Source organism: Centropristis striata, chromosome 16, assembly GCF_030273125.1.
Source record: "Centropristis striata isolate RG_2023a ecotype Rhode Island chromosome 16, C.striata_1.0, whole genome shotgun sequence".
NCBI lineage: Eukaryota > Metazoa > Chordata > Actinopteri > Perciformes > Serranidae > Centropristis > Centropristis striata.
The window spans coordinates 24,148,548-24,166,195 of record NC_081532.1 but is presented as its reverse complement, the minus strand read 5'-3'; the positions used below and the strand labels follow the sequence as shown (position 1 = coordinate 24,166,195).

Below are 17,648 nucleotides of genomic sequence, written 5' to 3'. Positions count from 1 at the left end.
CAAGAAAAAGTAAAAGTGTTGAGAATAAAGATTTTCCCAGAACAATAGTTGTGGTAGCCTACTGCCAAGAATAGCTCCAGCAGACTATTACTGGCATGTACTTCCTTATCTCTGTAATTTTATCCACCTGAAAAGTTCTGGAAGTTTCCTTCTCACTCTTACTTATACTTTTCAGTGATCTTTTTTCTGAGTTGCTAGGAGTGTTTTTTTGTCTTCATGTTGCCATTGTAACAGGAATAGTGATGAACCAGAGACTGGACCTCCCAGACACGTTTTTATACTACGATCACTTCATACACATCAACTGAACTCAGGTGATCTCCATTTCACTAACTGTGACTCTGCTGCATCAACCAGCTGAACTCTGTTGAATTATTTCAGTTACTTTAAAGGGGATGAATACTTATGCAATCATTTATTTTGCCTTATATATTTTTAATTAATTGATACTATTATGTACAAATCTGTTTTCACTTTGATATTACAGAGGTTTCTTTGGGGGGATGAATACTTTTGGATGAATACTTTTGCAAGCCACTGTAGTTGCAGACGGATTTGGGTCTACGAGAGCTGATCTCTAAAGGTGTTTTTATAAACAGATGGAAGGAATCAGAGGAAGGTACATCTGGTTGTAGATGTTTTAACTGAGCCATTTGCCCCTCTGTGATCTAGCCTACAGTAGTGTTCAAAGTAATAGCAGTCCAATGTGACTAACCAGATTAATCCAGGTTTTTAGTATATTTTTTATTGCTACATGGCAAACAAGGAGGTGCAGTAGATTCTCAGAAAACCAACCAGACCCAGCATTTGTGATATGCAGCTCTTAAGGCTGTGCAACTGGGCAATTAGTTGAAAGGGGTGTGTTCAAAAATATAGCAGTGTGGCATTCAATCAGTGAAGTCATCAATTTAGTGAAAAAACAGGTGTGAATCAGGCGGCCTCTATTTAAGGATGAAGCCAGCACTTCACATTAATTTCTCTTTGAAAGCCTGAGGAAAATGGGCCGTTCAAGACATTGTTCACATTGTTCAGCATTCGTGATATGCACAGCCTTAAGAGCTGCATATCACCAATGCTGGTCTGGTTGGTTTTCTGAGAATCTACTGCACCTACTGGTACCTTGTTTACCATGTAGCAATAAAAAATATACTAAAAACCTGGATTAATCTGGTTAGTCATATTGGACTGCTATTATTTTGAACACTACTGTACATCTGGTTGTAGATGTTTTAACTGAGCCATTTACTCCTCTGTGATCCAGCATACATTCAGTCTTCTTTTTGACTCATTCAGTTATTGGAAATGTCTTATTGTCTGTAATTGTTATATGATGTATTTCTCAAACGTTGTTTAATGTGCTCCTGCTGTCTTGACCAGAACACAATGAGGCTTTTCCTGGTTAAATCATTTCTAACAGACTTTCTGCTGCCAGTATGAAACGCATCACATTGAATGGCTTCAGACAAACCCTCCAACAAAGTGATTGGGCTGTAGCCGTCAATGAAATAAACTGTATGGTGAAGTTAACCTTTACCTGAAGACTACACCATAAAATGTGTATTTTTATATTAATAAAACGGCAGGGAAACCACTTTAGGTGCTAAAATGAAATATTTATTCAGATTTGTTAACATTTGATTTGACATATAAACTGTCTGTGCTGATGAGAAGCACCTCGATTCTACAGAAAATGGAAGAAAAAAGAAGTCAACAGAAGGAAAAGTCCAATTCAGATGTAAACAGATATAAATGTTAACCAACACAGGAGCTGAATGCATCATCAGGGAGCAGGGTGTGCTCCAGATGGTGATGCTGTCTGTCAGATCTTATGTCACCTCCACCACCTGCCGCAGCTCCTCTATTAGTGGAGCCAACTCCTTCTCCAGACTCATGATGAGACCTGAGGATACACAACGTGGACCGTCATTACATCAACCAGCAGCACACAGTACGTCTCACCATGTGACTATAGCAGGCAGAGGATTATCAACAAGCACGTTATTATTCATCAGAAGATTTCCTATAGTGGCACACCCACATTACAACCAAACCATCATAACGGTGTTCGATATGGAAGAATTATCCTATCTTTATTCAAGAGCGTAGATTTTCAGTTTGAGAGCATAATTTGTCTTTCTCATGCTCAGATTTGTTCTCCTCATGCTCACATTTTGCGCTCGCACTCAGATTTCTGCTGCTTTCTTTCAAAATGTATGCGTGCACTTAAAAATCACATGCTTGTGCTCACATTTCTTCTGCTTGGACACAAACATTTCGCTCGCACTCAAATATGTCCTGTGCTCGCTCAAATCTAAAGTCTACGCGCTCAGATCTCAACTCTGCGCTCTCAAAACTTTTGTGCTCGGACTCAGAACACGCACGTCCTCTCAGATTGAGGTGTCTGCTCAGACTGAACGATGTCCCGCCCTGCGCTTAAACTAGTGTGTTTCACCAGCCAATAGGGAGACAGCTAGATTGTGACCCCGTCTTAGGTGCGTTGCCTCGCCTTTTTGAGCGCTCCGTCGGGGCGGGTATATGGTCTGTTTGTAAAACTGCTTCTCTCTTAAAATACACCAATTGACCATATTAGCCAGCTATTTGAATCGTCACCTATTTAAGACGCAGCATATTTATGTAGAATTAATCTTAAGTAGTCCTAAAAAGAGTTATCGTAGTTTAGATTATATATAGGCCCATATATTTTTTTAATTATTATTTATATATATATATATTTGTTGTTTTTTATTTTTCACCTGTTCAGTGGTGTTACGATAGTCCAGTGGTGAAGGATGCTACCATCTGTTGCATTTTAAACCATGGGACGCCAGTTCGCATCCCGTCCGCTGCACTCTTGCTGCATGTCTTATTATGATTTACATTTTTAATTGATAAATTAATGTAACAGTAATACAATCTGTGTAACCAGCTGCTTCTCTTATTGAAACGTTTAACAAGAGATGATGGGTAAATAGACTTGGCTACGTGATTTAAAAAAGTATAATGAAAAATACGCTATGATGATGATAATGATTTGAGGATAACATTGGTGCGTGTAATGCAGTGTATCACCGTCCTATTTACGCGGTCAAAGCCAGGGAGCGCGTAATTAGGCTAATGTTGGTAATACTTTCACTTTCACAAGAAGGAGACTTTGAGCAGGATTCGGAGCGCGGCAGCGAATGAATGGGAGACGAGATGTATGGCCAAAGACCTGTGTCCAAGCAGAAGAAATGTGAGCACAAGCATGTGATTTTTAAGTGTACGCACACATTTTGAAAGAAAGCAGCAGAAATCTGAGTGCGAGCGCAAAATGTGAGCATGAGGAGAACAAATCTGAGCATGAGAAAGACAAATTATGCTCTCAAACTGAAAATCTACGCTCTTGAATAAAGATAGGATAATTCTTCCATAGTTCGACAGTAGGGCTGGGTATTGTTAAGAACCTTTCGATTCGATTTGATTTCGATTCTTTAGGTCACAATTCGATTCAATATCGATTCGATTCGATATTGATTTAAATGCTTCGATATCCATTCAATAATAAGTAGAATTACACAACCAATTAATCAGAGTACCTGTTGATCATTTTAAAATCATTATTTATTTTCATGTCCATATGAACAGCCATGGTATAATTCATAGCATTGTTGATCAATAACTCATCTGAAAATAAAGCATTAGAACAATAATACTGAAAATTGACTACAAAAGTTAAAAAAAAAAAATACAGTACTGTATTAACATTCAAGTAAAGTGCATGTAAACTTAAATTATATTATTTTCCCTTGACAATTGTGATATAACTCACATAACATTTTTGAGCAATAAAACAACTGAAAATAAAGCATTAGCACAAGAAGATTAGAAGAGCAGGGTCTTTTTTTCTCCCCTGAAAACAGCCTGGTATCTGATTGGATAGATCGCTAAGCAGGATGTGACGTAGAACTCTACGCCACAACAACAAACACCATTTGTAAAAGCCGGCGAAGCAGTGTTCCCAACTTAGCGACTTTGTTGCTAAATTTAGCGAGTATTTTTCAAGAAAGCGACCGGAGACAGACCCAACGACTCCTTCTTACTCTTCTTAACGAGCCGCTAACGAGCCGGAGGCCGGCTTGTTAAGAAGAGCCGCTGTTAGCGCAGTTAGCTACAGTTAGCTCTGTAGCAGTACAGTGTGTATGTGCTGCTGCTGCAGGAGGTGTTCACTTATCAATCTCTGTTTGTTTACAACAAGCACCAGACACTCTGTGCACAGTTAGCGATGTTGTTAATTCACAATCACTATGTTTATGATCAGCGGAGACTCTGTTTATAATTAGCCATGCTGCTTTCAGCTGCTGACGTTGTACACAGTTAGACTACAAAAGTTCACAGCGCACCCACTGGTCAGGAGGTTGAATTGATTCAGTGGATTTAATGAATCGATATTGAATTGGGGAAAAATATATTGCAATGCATTAATGAATCGATATTTTTACCCACCCCTATTCGACAGCTACATGAATATTTATGGAGAGATTATTTGTCAGTAAAGAACACATGGATTAAATGGTTAAAGTTCTCCGTCGCTACGACAGATTTCCTTCATTTGGAGTTCACAGAGGCCACTTATGAGATCATTATAGCCGTTTTTCATTTAGGGTAAAGACTGGCCGCTGGGAAAGTCTCAGGCCACGCCCTCTTAAATGTCCGCTCACTCAGCATGTCTCCATTACAAAAAGGCCCCCAGAGGGATTTACAAAACTCCAGAGGTGACGTATGGTTTTAAATCGTCGCGTAATCGCTTAGTGACAGTTTTGACTGTGATCCGTGATCACATACGCGACGGATTAAACACAGAGACCTAACTGTTGCAAAACAAAAGCAGCATGGCTAATTATGCACAGCATCTCCCTGATCATAAACATAGTGATTGTGAATTAACCTGCATTGCTAACTGTGCACAGAGTGTCTGGTGCTTGTTGTAAACAAACAGAGATCACTAGGTTGGTGTTGTTTGTTTGATGCTTGTTCTGTTTGTTTAATAACACAAAGCCCTATAGAGATTTGCACCAATTGTTATTTAATCCTGGGGCTGTTTGTTGATGTATTTTTTATTTCTATTTTCTTATAAAGGTTTAATTGAAATAATAAGGAAAATAAAAACAGTAATGAAAAGTTATGTAGATGCTTGATTATTTTAGAGAGTAAAGAAAAGCTTTGCAAAAAAAATAAAAAATAGGCCTGATTGAAAGGACAATAAAAAATGCAAGATGCCATAGAACAGCTGTCTAAAATCCTCCTCCTGTAAAACAGTATTGGTTTAGAGGAGGAGCATTTAAATGTGATGGCTGCATTTGGTGCTGAATAATTATGCATTAGTATTTCTTAAGCAGGTGTTAAGTAACCTGGAACATGTTTCACACACTGCACGTGACTTGGCTGTAGCACGAATAAAATTTAAGGTCAGAAGATTTTTTTTTTACTTTAATCCATCAGAACAAGTCACAAAATACACTACAGCTGTCTGATATATCTTAAAATACTTTACAACTTATAGTGTCCTGCTGACACTGCTGCCAACTTCATGAAACATATTTGAAACACTCAAGAACCAAGGTTATTATAGTTAACGAAAACTAAAGAAATAACGAAAACTAAAATTATAGTGAAAATGTCCTTCGTTTTCATCTTTGTCAACTTTTTTTTTATACATAATCCAGTGTTTTTCATGAGTGTGTGTATTCCTGCTTTGTGGGCTTCTGGGAGAAGCACGAGTGAAATTACCGCAATGACCATGTTGGCTGTAAAGAGCAACTTCTCAGCTGTCAGAAAACATTGGAATTTTCCTTATAGCACAAACCGTTTAGTTATTATGGTTAAAGTGTCGCCGGCGCAACACTCTGTAAACTTTGGATGTTGTGCTTTCACTGTGTGCAAGTTAAAGTCTTCAATTCAACCATAATATTACAAATCACTTTTATTTGCAGCAGCGCTGAAAATCCAGCAGCGGCTGCAGAATACATGTAGGGAAATACTGCATAATCCTTTTTGGCTGATATGGAATGTATTTATTTAGCTCCAACTAAATAGCTGCTGGTTAGTGAACATGCAGACACACATGGTAAATATGTTTACTGAGACTGGGATGTCTACACTCCAACCAAAATTCAAAACACCTGGAACTGTAAGAGTTAATAACCTTGTTGGGGCTGAGATGGATAAACCAAAGGAAATACAGTCAAAATGTATTATGACTTCTTTGAATCTCACACCCAACACATTACAAAAGAAAACTAAAACACTAAAACTAATAAAAACTAAACTAAAAATAAGCATTTTCAAAAATTAAAAACTAAATTAAAACGAAAATCTATTATAACCTTGTCAAGAACCACTTTCATGTCTCATGTATCTCAGTGGTGATCTGAATTTATGATTTCTAAACATGATGCTGCTGTGAAACTGGAGGCCCCAACTTTTTCTTAGTTATTTGAGGAAATACAAACTGAAGAAATTGCTGATTTTTCTGTATGCACCCAACTTTCTCATGGTATCAGAAATCCCACGTCACAGATTCTTACCTCAACATGGTGGACAAATGATTAATATATGTTGAAGAGTTATTTTGTATCACATTAACAATGTGTACTTTGTTGTCTTTAGTAGCACAGAGGCCACTGTTGTGCACTGTGATCATACCTGTGTTGGCGTTGCTGCTGGCAATGAAACTGATGACCAGTGGTAACCGATTGAACTGCACAATCTGTTCAACAGAGACACAAACACAGGAGCCAATCAGCATTATGAGCAACAAAAGAAACACATGTTTGATCAGAGGAGGGATGGGAGAAGGTAACTACTATACTTTATTACACCGACACAACAGAAATCTCAAGGCACACGATGTTGGAGACTGTGTGGGGAAGATAAGGCCAATCATTTTCATATCTTTTGGGGATGCCCTGGTATTATATCCTGCTGCCCCCGTGACCCGGCCCCGGATAAGTGGACAAGAATGGATGGATGGATGGATGGTAAGAAGAGTATGGAAAAAATTATAAAAGTGCAACTCCCACTCACATTTGAAGGAAAAGAGAACCAGGAGATTACAAGGTCAGGAGAAAAATTCATATTTCGAATAATGTTGGTGGCGTCTAAAAAGGCCCTCACCAGAAAATGGCTAAAAACAGATGCATCAAAAATAGAGGATTGGGTAGAGGTAATGCTTGATATATATAGAATGGGGAAGCTGACTTTCTCAACTCGACTAAAAACAGGTACTTTTATAATCTAGAGGAAAAACTGGGTTGATTTTGTGTCTCCATTGAGAGCAGACTTTGTGCAGTAAGGGCACTGTGTATTGTAGATTATTGACCCCCTTGGTTCAGGCTACAAAACGTTTATTTGATACGCTTACCCTCCAACAGGAGAAAAGGGACAATGCCAGAGAGGTGTGAAAATAAGGACAGGAGTGGAAAAAGGTTTCGTTTTACATCACATTTATTCTACTGTAACTTTACTTGAGAATTTGTGTCTAACTCTGTCCCTGCTCCGTGGTGGCGAAGTACGGGAACATTCTATACTGTTGGAAAATTGTACAGTATATGTAAAATGTTGATGGAATATTGATATGTGGAATCAATAAAAAAAAAAAACCATGTTTGACTGACTGTTTCAATAGCTCTACACTCACCGTCCACTAGATTAGGTAAACTTAACGTGGCTTGCTAGTACTGGGTTGGACCTCCTTTTGCTTTCAGAACTTAACAGAACTTGATTCAACAAGGTTCTTGAAACATTCAGAGATTTTGGTCTTTGTTGACATGGGGTGTGACGAGATTTGAGTTATCCAAACTACTATTTGTGACGTGTGGGAGCAGTAAAAAGAAAAAAAGAAGAGGAGGAGAAGGAGGGGAAGCAGCAAGCAGCCAGAATGACGTCACAGGGGCACGTTAAGAAGAGTGAGAAAGAGTAGAAGCGGCACGGTCCTCCTGCAGCAGTCTCTCCCAGCTGCAGAGCCGGAGTCTACAAATTGCTAACAGGCTAACAGTTAGCTCTGTAGCAGTACAGTGTGTATGTGCTGCTGCTGCAGGAGGTGTTCACTTAGCGATCTCTGTTTGTTTACAACAAGCACCGGACACTCTGTCCACAGTTAGCGATGCCGTTAATTCACAATAGCTATGTTAATGATAATTAGCCATGCTGCTTTGTTTTGATCAGCTGTTGATGTTGTACAGTTAGCGGCGACGGCGGCCACAGTTGCGTCTCCCGTGTTTAATCCGTCGTGTATGTACTCACAGATCACGGTCGGAACTGTCGCTAAGCGATTATGAGACTGATAGAAAACCATACGTCACCTCCGGAATTTCATTAATCCCTCTGGGGGATTTCATTTATTTATTTTATTTTAACTTTTATAAATTTTAGTTTTAGTTTCAATTTGTGGAAGAAGAAGTTTATTAAAAGCTCATGCTTACATCATGCATGTAAAGAGTTATAATAAAACATTTCAAAATGCATGTGCAACTGGGTTAAATAAAAGTCTGTTGGTCCAGTCAGATATTGTGTCATTGTAGTTTTCTTAAAATCTCTTCTCATCTTGTGAACAGAGAGTATCGTCACTCCCCTATATGATAGCATCAAGTAGTTGCTATAGGTTTGTGGGCTGCACATCAGTGGTAGAACTCTCCCGTTCCACCACATCCCAAAACTGCTCTGTTGGATTGAGATCTGGTGACTGTGGAGGCCACTGGAGTACAGTGAACTCATTGTCATGTTCAAGAAACCAGTTTGAGATGATCTGACCTCTGACATCAACAAGGCTTTTTGGCTCACTGGATATTTTCACTGGATATTTTCTCTTTTTCTCTATAAACCCTCGAGAGGGTTGTGTGTGAAAATCCCAGTAGATCAGCAGTTTGTGAAGTAATGGTGATTGAGATTGTACCTGGTAGGTGTTGTAGTAGCAGATGATGCTCTTGTTCTTGGAGAGGCCGAGCTTGCTGCCCTGATCTGTGGCCAGAGCAAAGGTGGACAAAAAGCCAGGTCTCAGAGCATGGACTGGGGCGTTGTCATTGGCAACTGCAGGGACACACAAGCAATGTTAACAACAACAACAACAACCTTTTTACATTTTTACATTAACGATTTCTTTGATGTCTGTAAGGGTATCAATGTACAGTTGTATGCAGATGACACAGTTATCTTCACCCCCGCGAAAAACATAACAGAGGCTGCTCAAATACTCACAACAGCAATGGCTCATGTTCAGGACTGGCTCACTGACTCATGTCTTTCTTTACATGTTAAAAAAGCGTCTGAATGTTTTTTGCTGAAAGGCCGCAAAATATTGATCATTCGGGTGTCTTTCTGGGAGGGGAGGAACTCGCTTTGGTGTGCGAGCTCAGATAGTTGGGAGTCATCGTGGAATCCACACTCTCATTCAGGAAACACATCAAAGAAGTGTCTAACTGGGGATTTCCACCGGGCGCGTTACATCCGCGGCACGGCTCCACTGCGGTTTTGCTCCGTCTTCTGCCCGGCGTCAATTCACACCGGGCGCGTTACAGCAGTGGCACGGCAGCATAGCGAGCCAGCCGTATACACGTGAGATCACGCGATAATCCTGACCATACGGGAGACCGCGAGATCCCGTGATAAACTCTTATTTATACAGTCTATGGATAAACTGTGTGTATAAAGTAAACAACCAACAGCTTACTTTGCTTCTCTGACGTGAAAGATCTGTTGATCTGACCATCTATCCTTATAAAAACAATATGTTATGTTATAAATGATTGTATGATGTTCCACTTCAACAATCAGTCTCTTGTCGTCCGTGTCGCTGATCCTCTGAGACCCTTTGACTGACTGACTGACTGACTGACTGACTGATTGACTGATTGATTGATTGATTGCTGATCTGTTGCCTCGGTCATAACATAATGTTGATGTAAAGTAGTTTTAGGCTGCATGAACTGCGTATTGTGTTTTATTTTGAAAGGGGGCGGAAGTGTTTTACGTTGATTCTGAGTCGGACTTCCTGTCTGGTGCAATCTGCTCTGTTGAGATTTACGCTGTTTGGCAGCAGCTCGCGGAGAAAATAGAAGTCCTACCTAATGCTCGCGGAGAGCCGCGGCTGAGACGCTGCTGTAACGTTACGCAGCGCGCCCGGTGGAAATGCTCTCATTGATTAGAGTGTTACCTATTTGCAACGGCGACCGTGGCGTTGACATTCCGCGGCTGGAAATCAGGCTTCAGGCTCCGTTTACATGATGACGGACTGAACAGAAGACGCAAAAGTGGCGTAACATCTTCACTTTTTATTCCGCGTTTAGACGAGCGTTTTCAGGAGGAAATCTGCTGCATACGGTGAGGCTAAAGTGTGTGAATTGGATTGTATGCATGGCAGGCGGCATCATTTAAAGAGATAAGAGCATCTTTGGGCATGTGGAAGTTTTCACACCACGCATTTTCATCAGCTACTCCTTCCACAAAGTTCTCCACCATCTCCAAGATCTCCCAGGTCTCCTCCAAAGCCGTCTGGCTCGCCTCCGACCAATTGGTGCATCCAAAATGTGATGGAGGTAATTCCAGATCCTTCTCTGTTCACTAATACTATCTGTACATATCCTGTACATTTGGTGGAAAGACTCCTGTAAGTTTATTAGAGCTGCCAGAGCAGCTTGAAGGTTTGACGCATGGAAATAATCCCACATGTTTGTTTATTTCCCTGTACTGGAGCATGTATGTGACGTAAACGCGTAGGTGACGTGAGAAGATCTGAGCAGAGTTTTGCTACGGTGGAGCAGATTACAGTTTTCCAATCGATTTTTGCTTTTTAAGCCCCAAAAACGCCATCACCTTCTAAACGAAAGGCACTTCAGATAAAATGTTTTGTCGCTTACCCGCAAGCATTCTCATTTAAATGGGGCCTATCTCTCGCAAATACAATCTGGCAAATTTCAGACGGATCAGGAATTCATTAACAGGCAGTGCAGCTTTGATGTATTTACACTGTATGATCTTCTCACACATATACTACTGTTTAACGAGCTGGTCACTGGCATGTACGACAGCACTCAAACCCATAGAATCTCTCTATAAAAAAGCCCTGAAGACTCTGGATAAAAAACACTTCCATGTCTGCAAGATCCTTAAAAAACATAATTTTTTAAGTTTCCACCATTTTAAAACTTTTAGATTTGCCTGTTTTGTATACAAGAGTCTCCATGGTCTAGCTCCACCGCCGCTGAATGAATTTATGAGGTAAAAGACTCTGGGAGGTGTGGGCACCAGGGCCTGTGCTTCATCTGAACACTGATGCAGGCAAATCCTCTGTTCTGGTTTTACTGGATCTCAGTGCTGCATTTGACACAGTTGATCATAACATACTAGTCAGCAGACTGGAACAGTCGGTGGGGCTCACCGGCACTGTGCTACAATGGTTCAAATCTTACTTACAAGATAGGGACTTTTTTGTGTCAATTGGAAACCATGAGTCTGAGCGAACTAAGATCACAAGTGGGGTTCCTCAAGGGTCCATTCTCAGGCCACTTCTATTCAACATCTATATGCTACTGCTAGCTCGGATTATAGAACATCACAACATCTCCTATCATGCTTATGCAGATGACATACAACTCTACATTTCAGTGTCCTCACTTGACTACAGTCCCTTACTCTCATTGAGTAACTGTATTCATCAAATCAACGAGTGGATGTGCCAGAACTTTCTGCAGCTAAATGCAGAGAAGACAGAGGTGATCATTTTCGGCCCTAAAAATGAAAGATCTAAGATCAGCGCTCACTTTGGCTCCACGTCATTGACAGCTACAAATCAAGCCAGAAATCTTGGTGTAATTATTGACTCAGAACTGAACCTCAACAGCCATCTAAAGCTTATCACTAAATCTGCCTATTACCACCTGAAAAACATAGCAAGAATTAAGGGGCTTCTGTCCAAACAAGACATGGAAAAACTTATCCATGCATTTATTTTGAGTAGGTCGGATCATTGCAATGGCATCTTCACAGGTCTTAACAAAAATCAATCAGGCAGCTGCAGCTGATCCAGAACGCTGCCACCAGAGTCCTCACAAACACGAGGAAACTGGACCATATTACACCAGTCCTTGAATCACTACACTGGCTTCCTGTGAGTCAGAGGATAGATTTTAAAATCTTACTTCTGGTCTACAAAGCACTGAATGGTCTCGGACCAAATGACATGCTTGATCTGCTCCCTCTCTACGAAGCATTAAGACCCCTTAGGTCATCTGGAACTGGCTTGTTGTGTGTCCCAAGAACAAGAACTAAGCGGGGTGAGGCAGCTTTCAGTTATTCTGCTCCTCACCTGTGGAACAAACTACCTGTAGATCTGAGGTCAGCTCCTTTAAATCAGGACTAAAAACACTATTGTTTACTGCAGCGTAGTCTTAACTTTAACACTTATCTGCTCTACTCTACTGCCCTTACTTTTTAACTACGCAATGTTTGACTTGTGCTTTCGTTATTTCTATTTCCCTGTTTTAATTGACTGTTTTTACTGTTTTCAATTGTGTCTTGCTGTTTTTAATGTTTATGTAAAGCACTTTGAATTACCTTGTGTTGAATTGTGCTATACAAATAAACTTGCCTTGCCTCGCCTGTGTCAGAGGAGACTGTGAGATTCCCCACAGGAGCACTACGTATTGGAGGAATGTGTTATCTGTTGTGGGGACTGCTGGAGGCAGTATCAAAATGACCAAAAAAAGACACAATATGACTGAAAAAACACTAAATTACTTTTAAAAAAGACACAAAATGACAAAAAAAACCCCACAAAATGACTAAAAAATACACAGAAATACCAAAAAATACGCAAAATTATTTAACAAAAAGACACAAAATGACCCAAAAGACACAAAATTACTTAAAAAAAAGACACGTTATTTAGAAAAGACACAAAATTACCAAAAAAAAGACACAAAATTATTTTAAAAAAGACTCACAATTACCAAAAAAAAAGACACAAAAATACCAAAAAAAGTAATTAAAGCGACCTTCCACACACAACACGGTGAAGTGCCATTCATATAAAACTAACATTAAGCTTTCATATTAAGGTGGAGGCCATAAAATAACGTCACGCGGGCCGCGAGTTTGAGACCCCTGTTTTAAAGGAAAACTAAAACAATGGCTCAAATCACATCAAAAGTGTGACCCCTATCTGGACTTGAGACTACTTGATCATTACTTTTTATTGCATTGTTATATCCTGTCTGGGTCTGGTATGTGTTGTCTCCTGTATTTGTATTTTACCTATGTACTTGCTGTCGTTTATATTTGCAAACTAGCAGCTTTGCTATAATACGGCATGTTTACAGAGTAAAATGTGCACTGTCCCTATCCAAAAATAAAGCATTAAACAAACAAACAAACAGACAGTGAATGGCTGCTCACACCATTCACTTTGAAATATTGTCTCATTTATGAAATATGCATTGTATATGCATAATGTTACTTATTACTTCTTCTCCTTTTTAAGTCAAACAAAGAATTGACAGTGTACTGCTGACTACCTGTTCAGTTTTGTTAACCATGCAGATTTGGGTGCAGATGGTTTTCATTTAACAGAATGAGATTAGGGAGACTGATTAGGAATGATATGTTCCCTGTAACTGCTATAACCACCTGAACCTTATCTAACTACTTATGGTGCTGCTTCTGTTACCGCTCTGAAACACGTTACAAAAAAAGATAGAAAAAAGGACCACAATATCATGGACCAGTGAGGTTTCCTTCACTGTGGGGTCGGAGTGGACGTGGAAGTGAACAAATGAGAGAAAAATGTAGAAGATGAGGACAGATGTTTCTTACCTTTGATGACTGGGACACCATCCCTGTCTGTCACTACAACAGCATGAAGACCTTCAACGCTGAAGTAGAACAGAATTTAAAACTGACAATCAGATGGTTTCACTGGCAACTGGGATTCTAACAATTATCATTCGTCATACACACCTCTGCAGCTGTTTGTACAGGTACCTCTTCAAATCCTATAAAGAAAGGTTTTGGATAGAAAATTACTATTTTAGAAATGACACCACTAACACATTACTGATGGAGACACAGCCCTCTTCTTACTGCGTACTGATACAGTGTGTAACATAAAGCACATATATAAGAATAAGAATAACAATATAATAGCACGTGAGCATTGTGTTCTCTTTGCTAGAGAAAGGCAGGGAGTGAACGAGCTAAGTGGGGCAGCCTGAGACCTAAAGGTTAGATAAATCTTGCAGAAAGAGAGAACTCGAGAAGCATAGCAGCAAGCAACACTCTCTCTCTCTCACACACACACACACACACACACACACACACACACACACTGCCGGTAGACTGTGAGCAGCCAGAGCCAGAACATGCTGCAGAAAAACGTTGCAGAAGCAGAATTGAGCATTTTAGTCTCAAAGTAGAGATGGGCTAGTCTGGCTATGTAAACATCAATTTCTGTCTCTACATACGTCATCTGGTATAACTGATACGATTGGCTAAGAGCTACATACAGACGCTTTTGATCGACATTCATATTGCCCAATAAACAGCTCTGGAGGATCGTAAACCACGCCTCCTCTACAGAGAAATGAATAGCTGGTTTCCAGACTAATCTCATTTGTAATTAGTCTGGCGTTAGCCAGGCTAAGTTTTAGTTTTAATTTCGCTGTGAATTTTTGTTTTCATATTCAGTTAGTTTTAATTCATTTTTAGAGTGAGTTTGCTAGTGTTAGTTTAGTTTTTAGTTTTTTGAAAATGCTTAGTTTTAGTTTTTAGTTTTTTGAAAATGCTTAGTTTTAGTTTAGTTTTTATTTAGTTTTAGTTTTTTGTCATGGGCTGTGTGTTTGGTGTGAGATTTAAAGAAGTCATAATACATTTTGGCTTTATTTCCTTTGTTTTATCAAGCCAAGCACACTTCAGATTATCATAATAATTTAATAGTTTATGCTAGTTGCTCTTTACAGCCAGTATGGTGTCATTATGGTAATTTCACTTGCGTTTCTCCCAGAAACCCACAAGGCAGGAATACACACTCAGTGGTGGATAAATAGAAACACTGGAATATGTATGAAAAAGTTGACAAAGACGAAAACGAAGGACATTTTCACCATAATTTTAGTTAGTTTTGTAACATCACAATACAGTTTCAGTTAGGTATCGTTTTTTTAAAAACTCTCGTTTTTATTTTTATTTCAGTTAACGAAAATGTTTTTTTCAATTCTAGTTTTCATTATTTCATTAGTTTTCGTTTACTATAATAAGCTTGGTTTGTAAGAACATTTACTCTGCTCCATGTCCTGAGGTACTTCTACTCCACTTTATTCCTATACTTTTTTCCTACTATACTTGTACTTTTTACTTTTCACTACATTAAGCTGACAGCTTTCGTTACTTTTCAGGTCGACATTTAACATTTAAAATACTTCATCAATTTAAAGTGATTAGCGTTTTTTTTAATAACCTCATTACAGTATGTCAGGTACTGAAAATGAGGCTGACCTTGAGAATTAAACAGCTACTTATATAAATGCATCAATAATAATAATCCAATAACATATTTGGAATTCATAAAACAATCTGAGTGGGTCCATTCTGCCTGCAAGTTCTTTTACTTTTGATACTTTAAGTACATCTTTTTGATTATTTCTGCACTTTTACTGAAGAAAGTTTTTATTGCAGGACTTTGACTTGTAGTGCAGTAATTCCACAGTGTGGTATTAGTACTTTTACTTAAGTAAGGGATCTGAATACATTTTCAACCACTGGTAACCAGAGGGTTGCCGGTTCGAACAATAATCGATTATTAAATTAATTGTCAACTATTTTGATAATTGAATAATTGGTTTGAGCAGTTTTTTTTAAAGACAATAAGTCCAAATTCTCTGATTTCAGCTTCTTCAATGTGAATATTTCTGGTTTCTTTGTTCCTTTATGACAATAAACTGAATATCTCTTTGGTTTGTGGACAAAACAATAGATTTGAGGACGTCATCTTGTGGTTTGGGAAACACTGATTGATATTTTTCAACATTTTATTGACCAAACAACTAATCGATTAATCGTTTAAATAATCGACAATGAAAATAATCGTTAGTTGCAGCCCTAGTTCAATGCAGATGACAGCCACTGCTCTCTGTTTCGGTGTGCGTGCAATAAAACAATAATCATACGGTTATTGTGAAGATGAGAGAGGCAGACAGGCTGTACTCACATCAGCCATGGTGGCCTGTGTCTTGTGGTCTCCAGACCGCTCAGCAGCTGTGGGACAAAAAGGCTTCATTAAACTTTGGCGTCCTTAACTTCTTTATAGCATGCTAACATGTTAGCTTACTAGCAAGATTCCTGGCGATATCTAGCCGTTAAGTTACTTCCTATCATACTTATCGGTAAACTACCTCCGCATGCTTTATGACTTTGAAATAACAGTGCCAGATAAAATAGATTAAAAAACAAAACAATAATTGGGCTCACATACCTTATGTGAATCCCTTTAACTGACTGTACATCTAACAGTTAGCCTTGTTCCTCAGTCAGCTCCAGACAAATCACATGACTCCTTGTTTTCTTTCCGGCTCTTGTTGAAGTGTTGAGGGAAGTCAGTGCTGCGCAGCATGACACACTGCGCACCATGCTGCGCACTGCCGTCATTGTGTGTCTTTTTGTCTCTTTTTTGGTCATTTTGTGTCTCTTTTTAGTCATTTTGTATCTTTTTGTGTCTTTTTTCAATCATTTTGTGTCTTTATCAAACTATATATATATTACTTTTATATGAGTGAACAATATAGCCATAATGAGGCACAAGTCATTGTGTTGTGCTAAAACAATATTTTCTGTATTATTGAACATATTTTTGATTCTCAAAGTCATTACCCTAATGCATTCAGATAAAAATGTCATGATTTCACCACTCTTATATACAATAAATACTTAATAAACTTTATACAAATAAATATACATTTGTTTAAAAATGTTTCATTTAACAGAATATAATCAAATATAATGTTTTTTAACAATGTATAAAGAACAAAATCTGAATGAAAATTGATGAGAAAAAATGGTTAGATGTTAGGGTAAAGATAGAATTGTTTGCATTAAAATATGTGTATATTGTAATACATGTGTATGTAATATGTTGAATACATTTTGATACCAGCTACATTTGAGCATATTTAAGTGCTTGCCAAAGAAAAAAACCCCAAAAAAACGTTTTGTTGTTTTTTTTATTCATTTAAAAATGTGTTACGGTAATGAATTTTGCTCACAGTGTCTCTAAAAATATCAGAAAATACATTAGAAATTTTCAAATAGATTATAAATTCATATTAAACAGTGACTTTAGATTGTATATGTTATAAAGGGTCAAAATAAAGATGTATCTTCTTCTTCTTCTTCTTCTTTGGCTTCTTTGGTGTTTATTGGCAGTTGGCATCCTTTTCGTTGTATTTACCGCCATCTTTTGGACTTAACTTCTTACATACTTTCCTTCTGTTATATTATTTGAATTAGTTGTGGCAAGAAATCTCAGAAGGATTTTCTTCCCTTCTCTAGATTTCCCACCTTCTATTATATTTTTGAAATTTTCTCCTCTTATAGCTGCCTTCTGCATCTCTACCTCCATCCTTTCCCTC

At 38.6% G+C, this 17,648-nt stretch overlaps 1 protein-coding gene across 1 annotated transcript; it reads right to left on the bottom strand.

Annotated features, from left to right (window-relative positions):
• Positions 1-1,592: 1,592 nt before the first annotated feature.
• lamtor3 (late endosomal/lysosomal adaptor, MAPK and MTOR activator 3) lies at positions 1,593-16,600 on the bottom strand. Its single transcript, XM_059352934.1, has 7 exons — positions 16,496-16,600; positions 16,232-16,278; positions 13,987-14,021; positions 13,843-13,901; positions 8,930-9,063; positions 6,682-6,745; positions 1,593-1,900 (listed from the first exon to the last, which is right to left on the bottom strand). The coding sequence occupies exons 2-7, from the start codon at positions 16,238-16,240 to the stop codon at positions 1,827-1,829; spliced, it is 375 nt and encodes a 124-aa protein (XP_059208917.1). The 5' UTR covers positions 16,241-16,278; positions 16,496-16,600; the 3' UTR covers positions 1,593-1,826.
• Positions 16,601-17,648: the final 1,048 nt, after the last annotated feature.

Excerpts from the sequence above, each read along its gene's own strand:
- lamtor3 (XM_059352934.1), bottom strand. Across the intron at positions 9,064-13,842 it reads TGGTGTCCCAGTCATCAAAG|TTGCCAATGACAACGCCCCA; the intron begins GTAAGAAACATC and ends GTGTCCCTGCAG. Across the intron at positions 1,901-6,681 it reads CAGCAGCAACGCCAACACAG|GTCTCATCATGAGTCTGGAG; the intron begins GTATGATCACAG and ends GTGTATCCTCAG.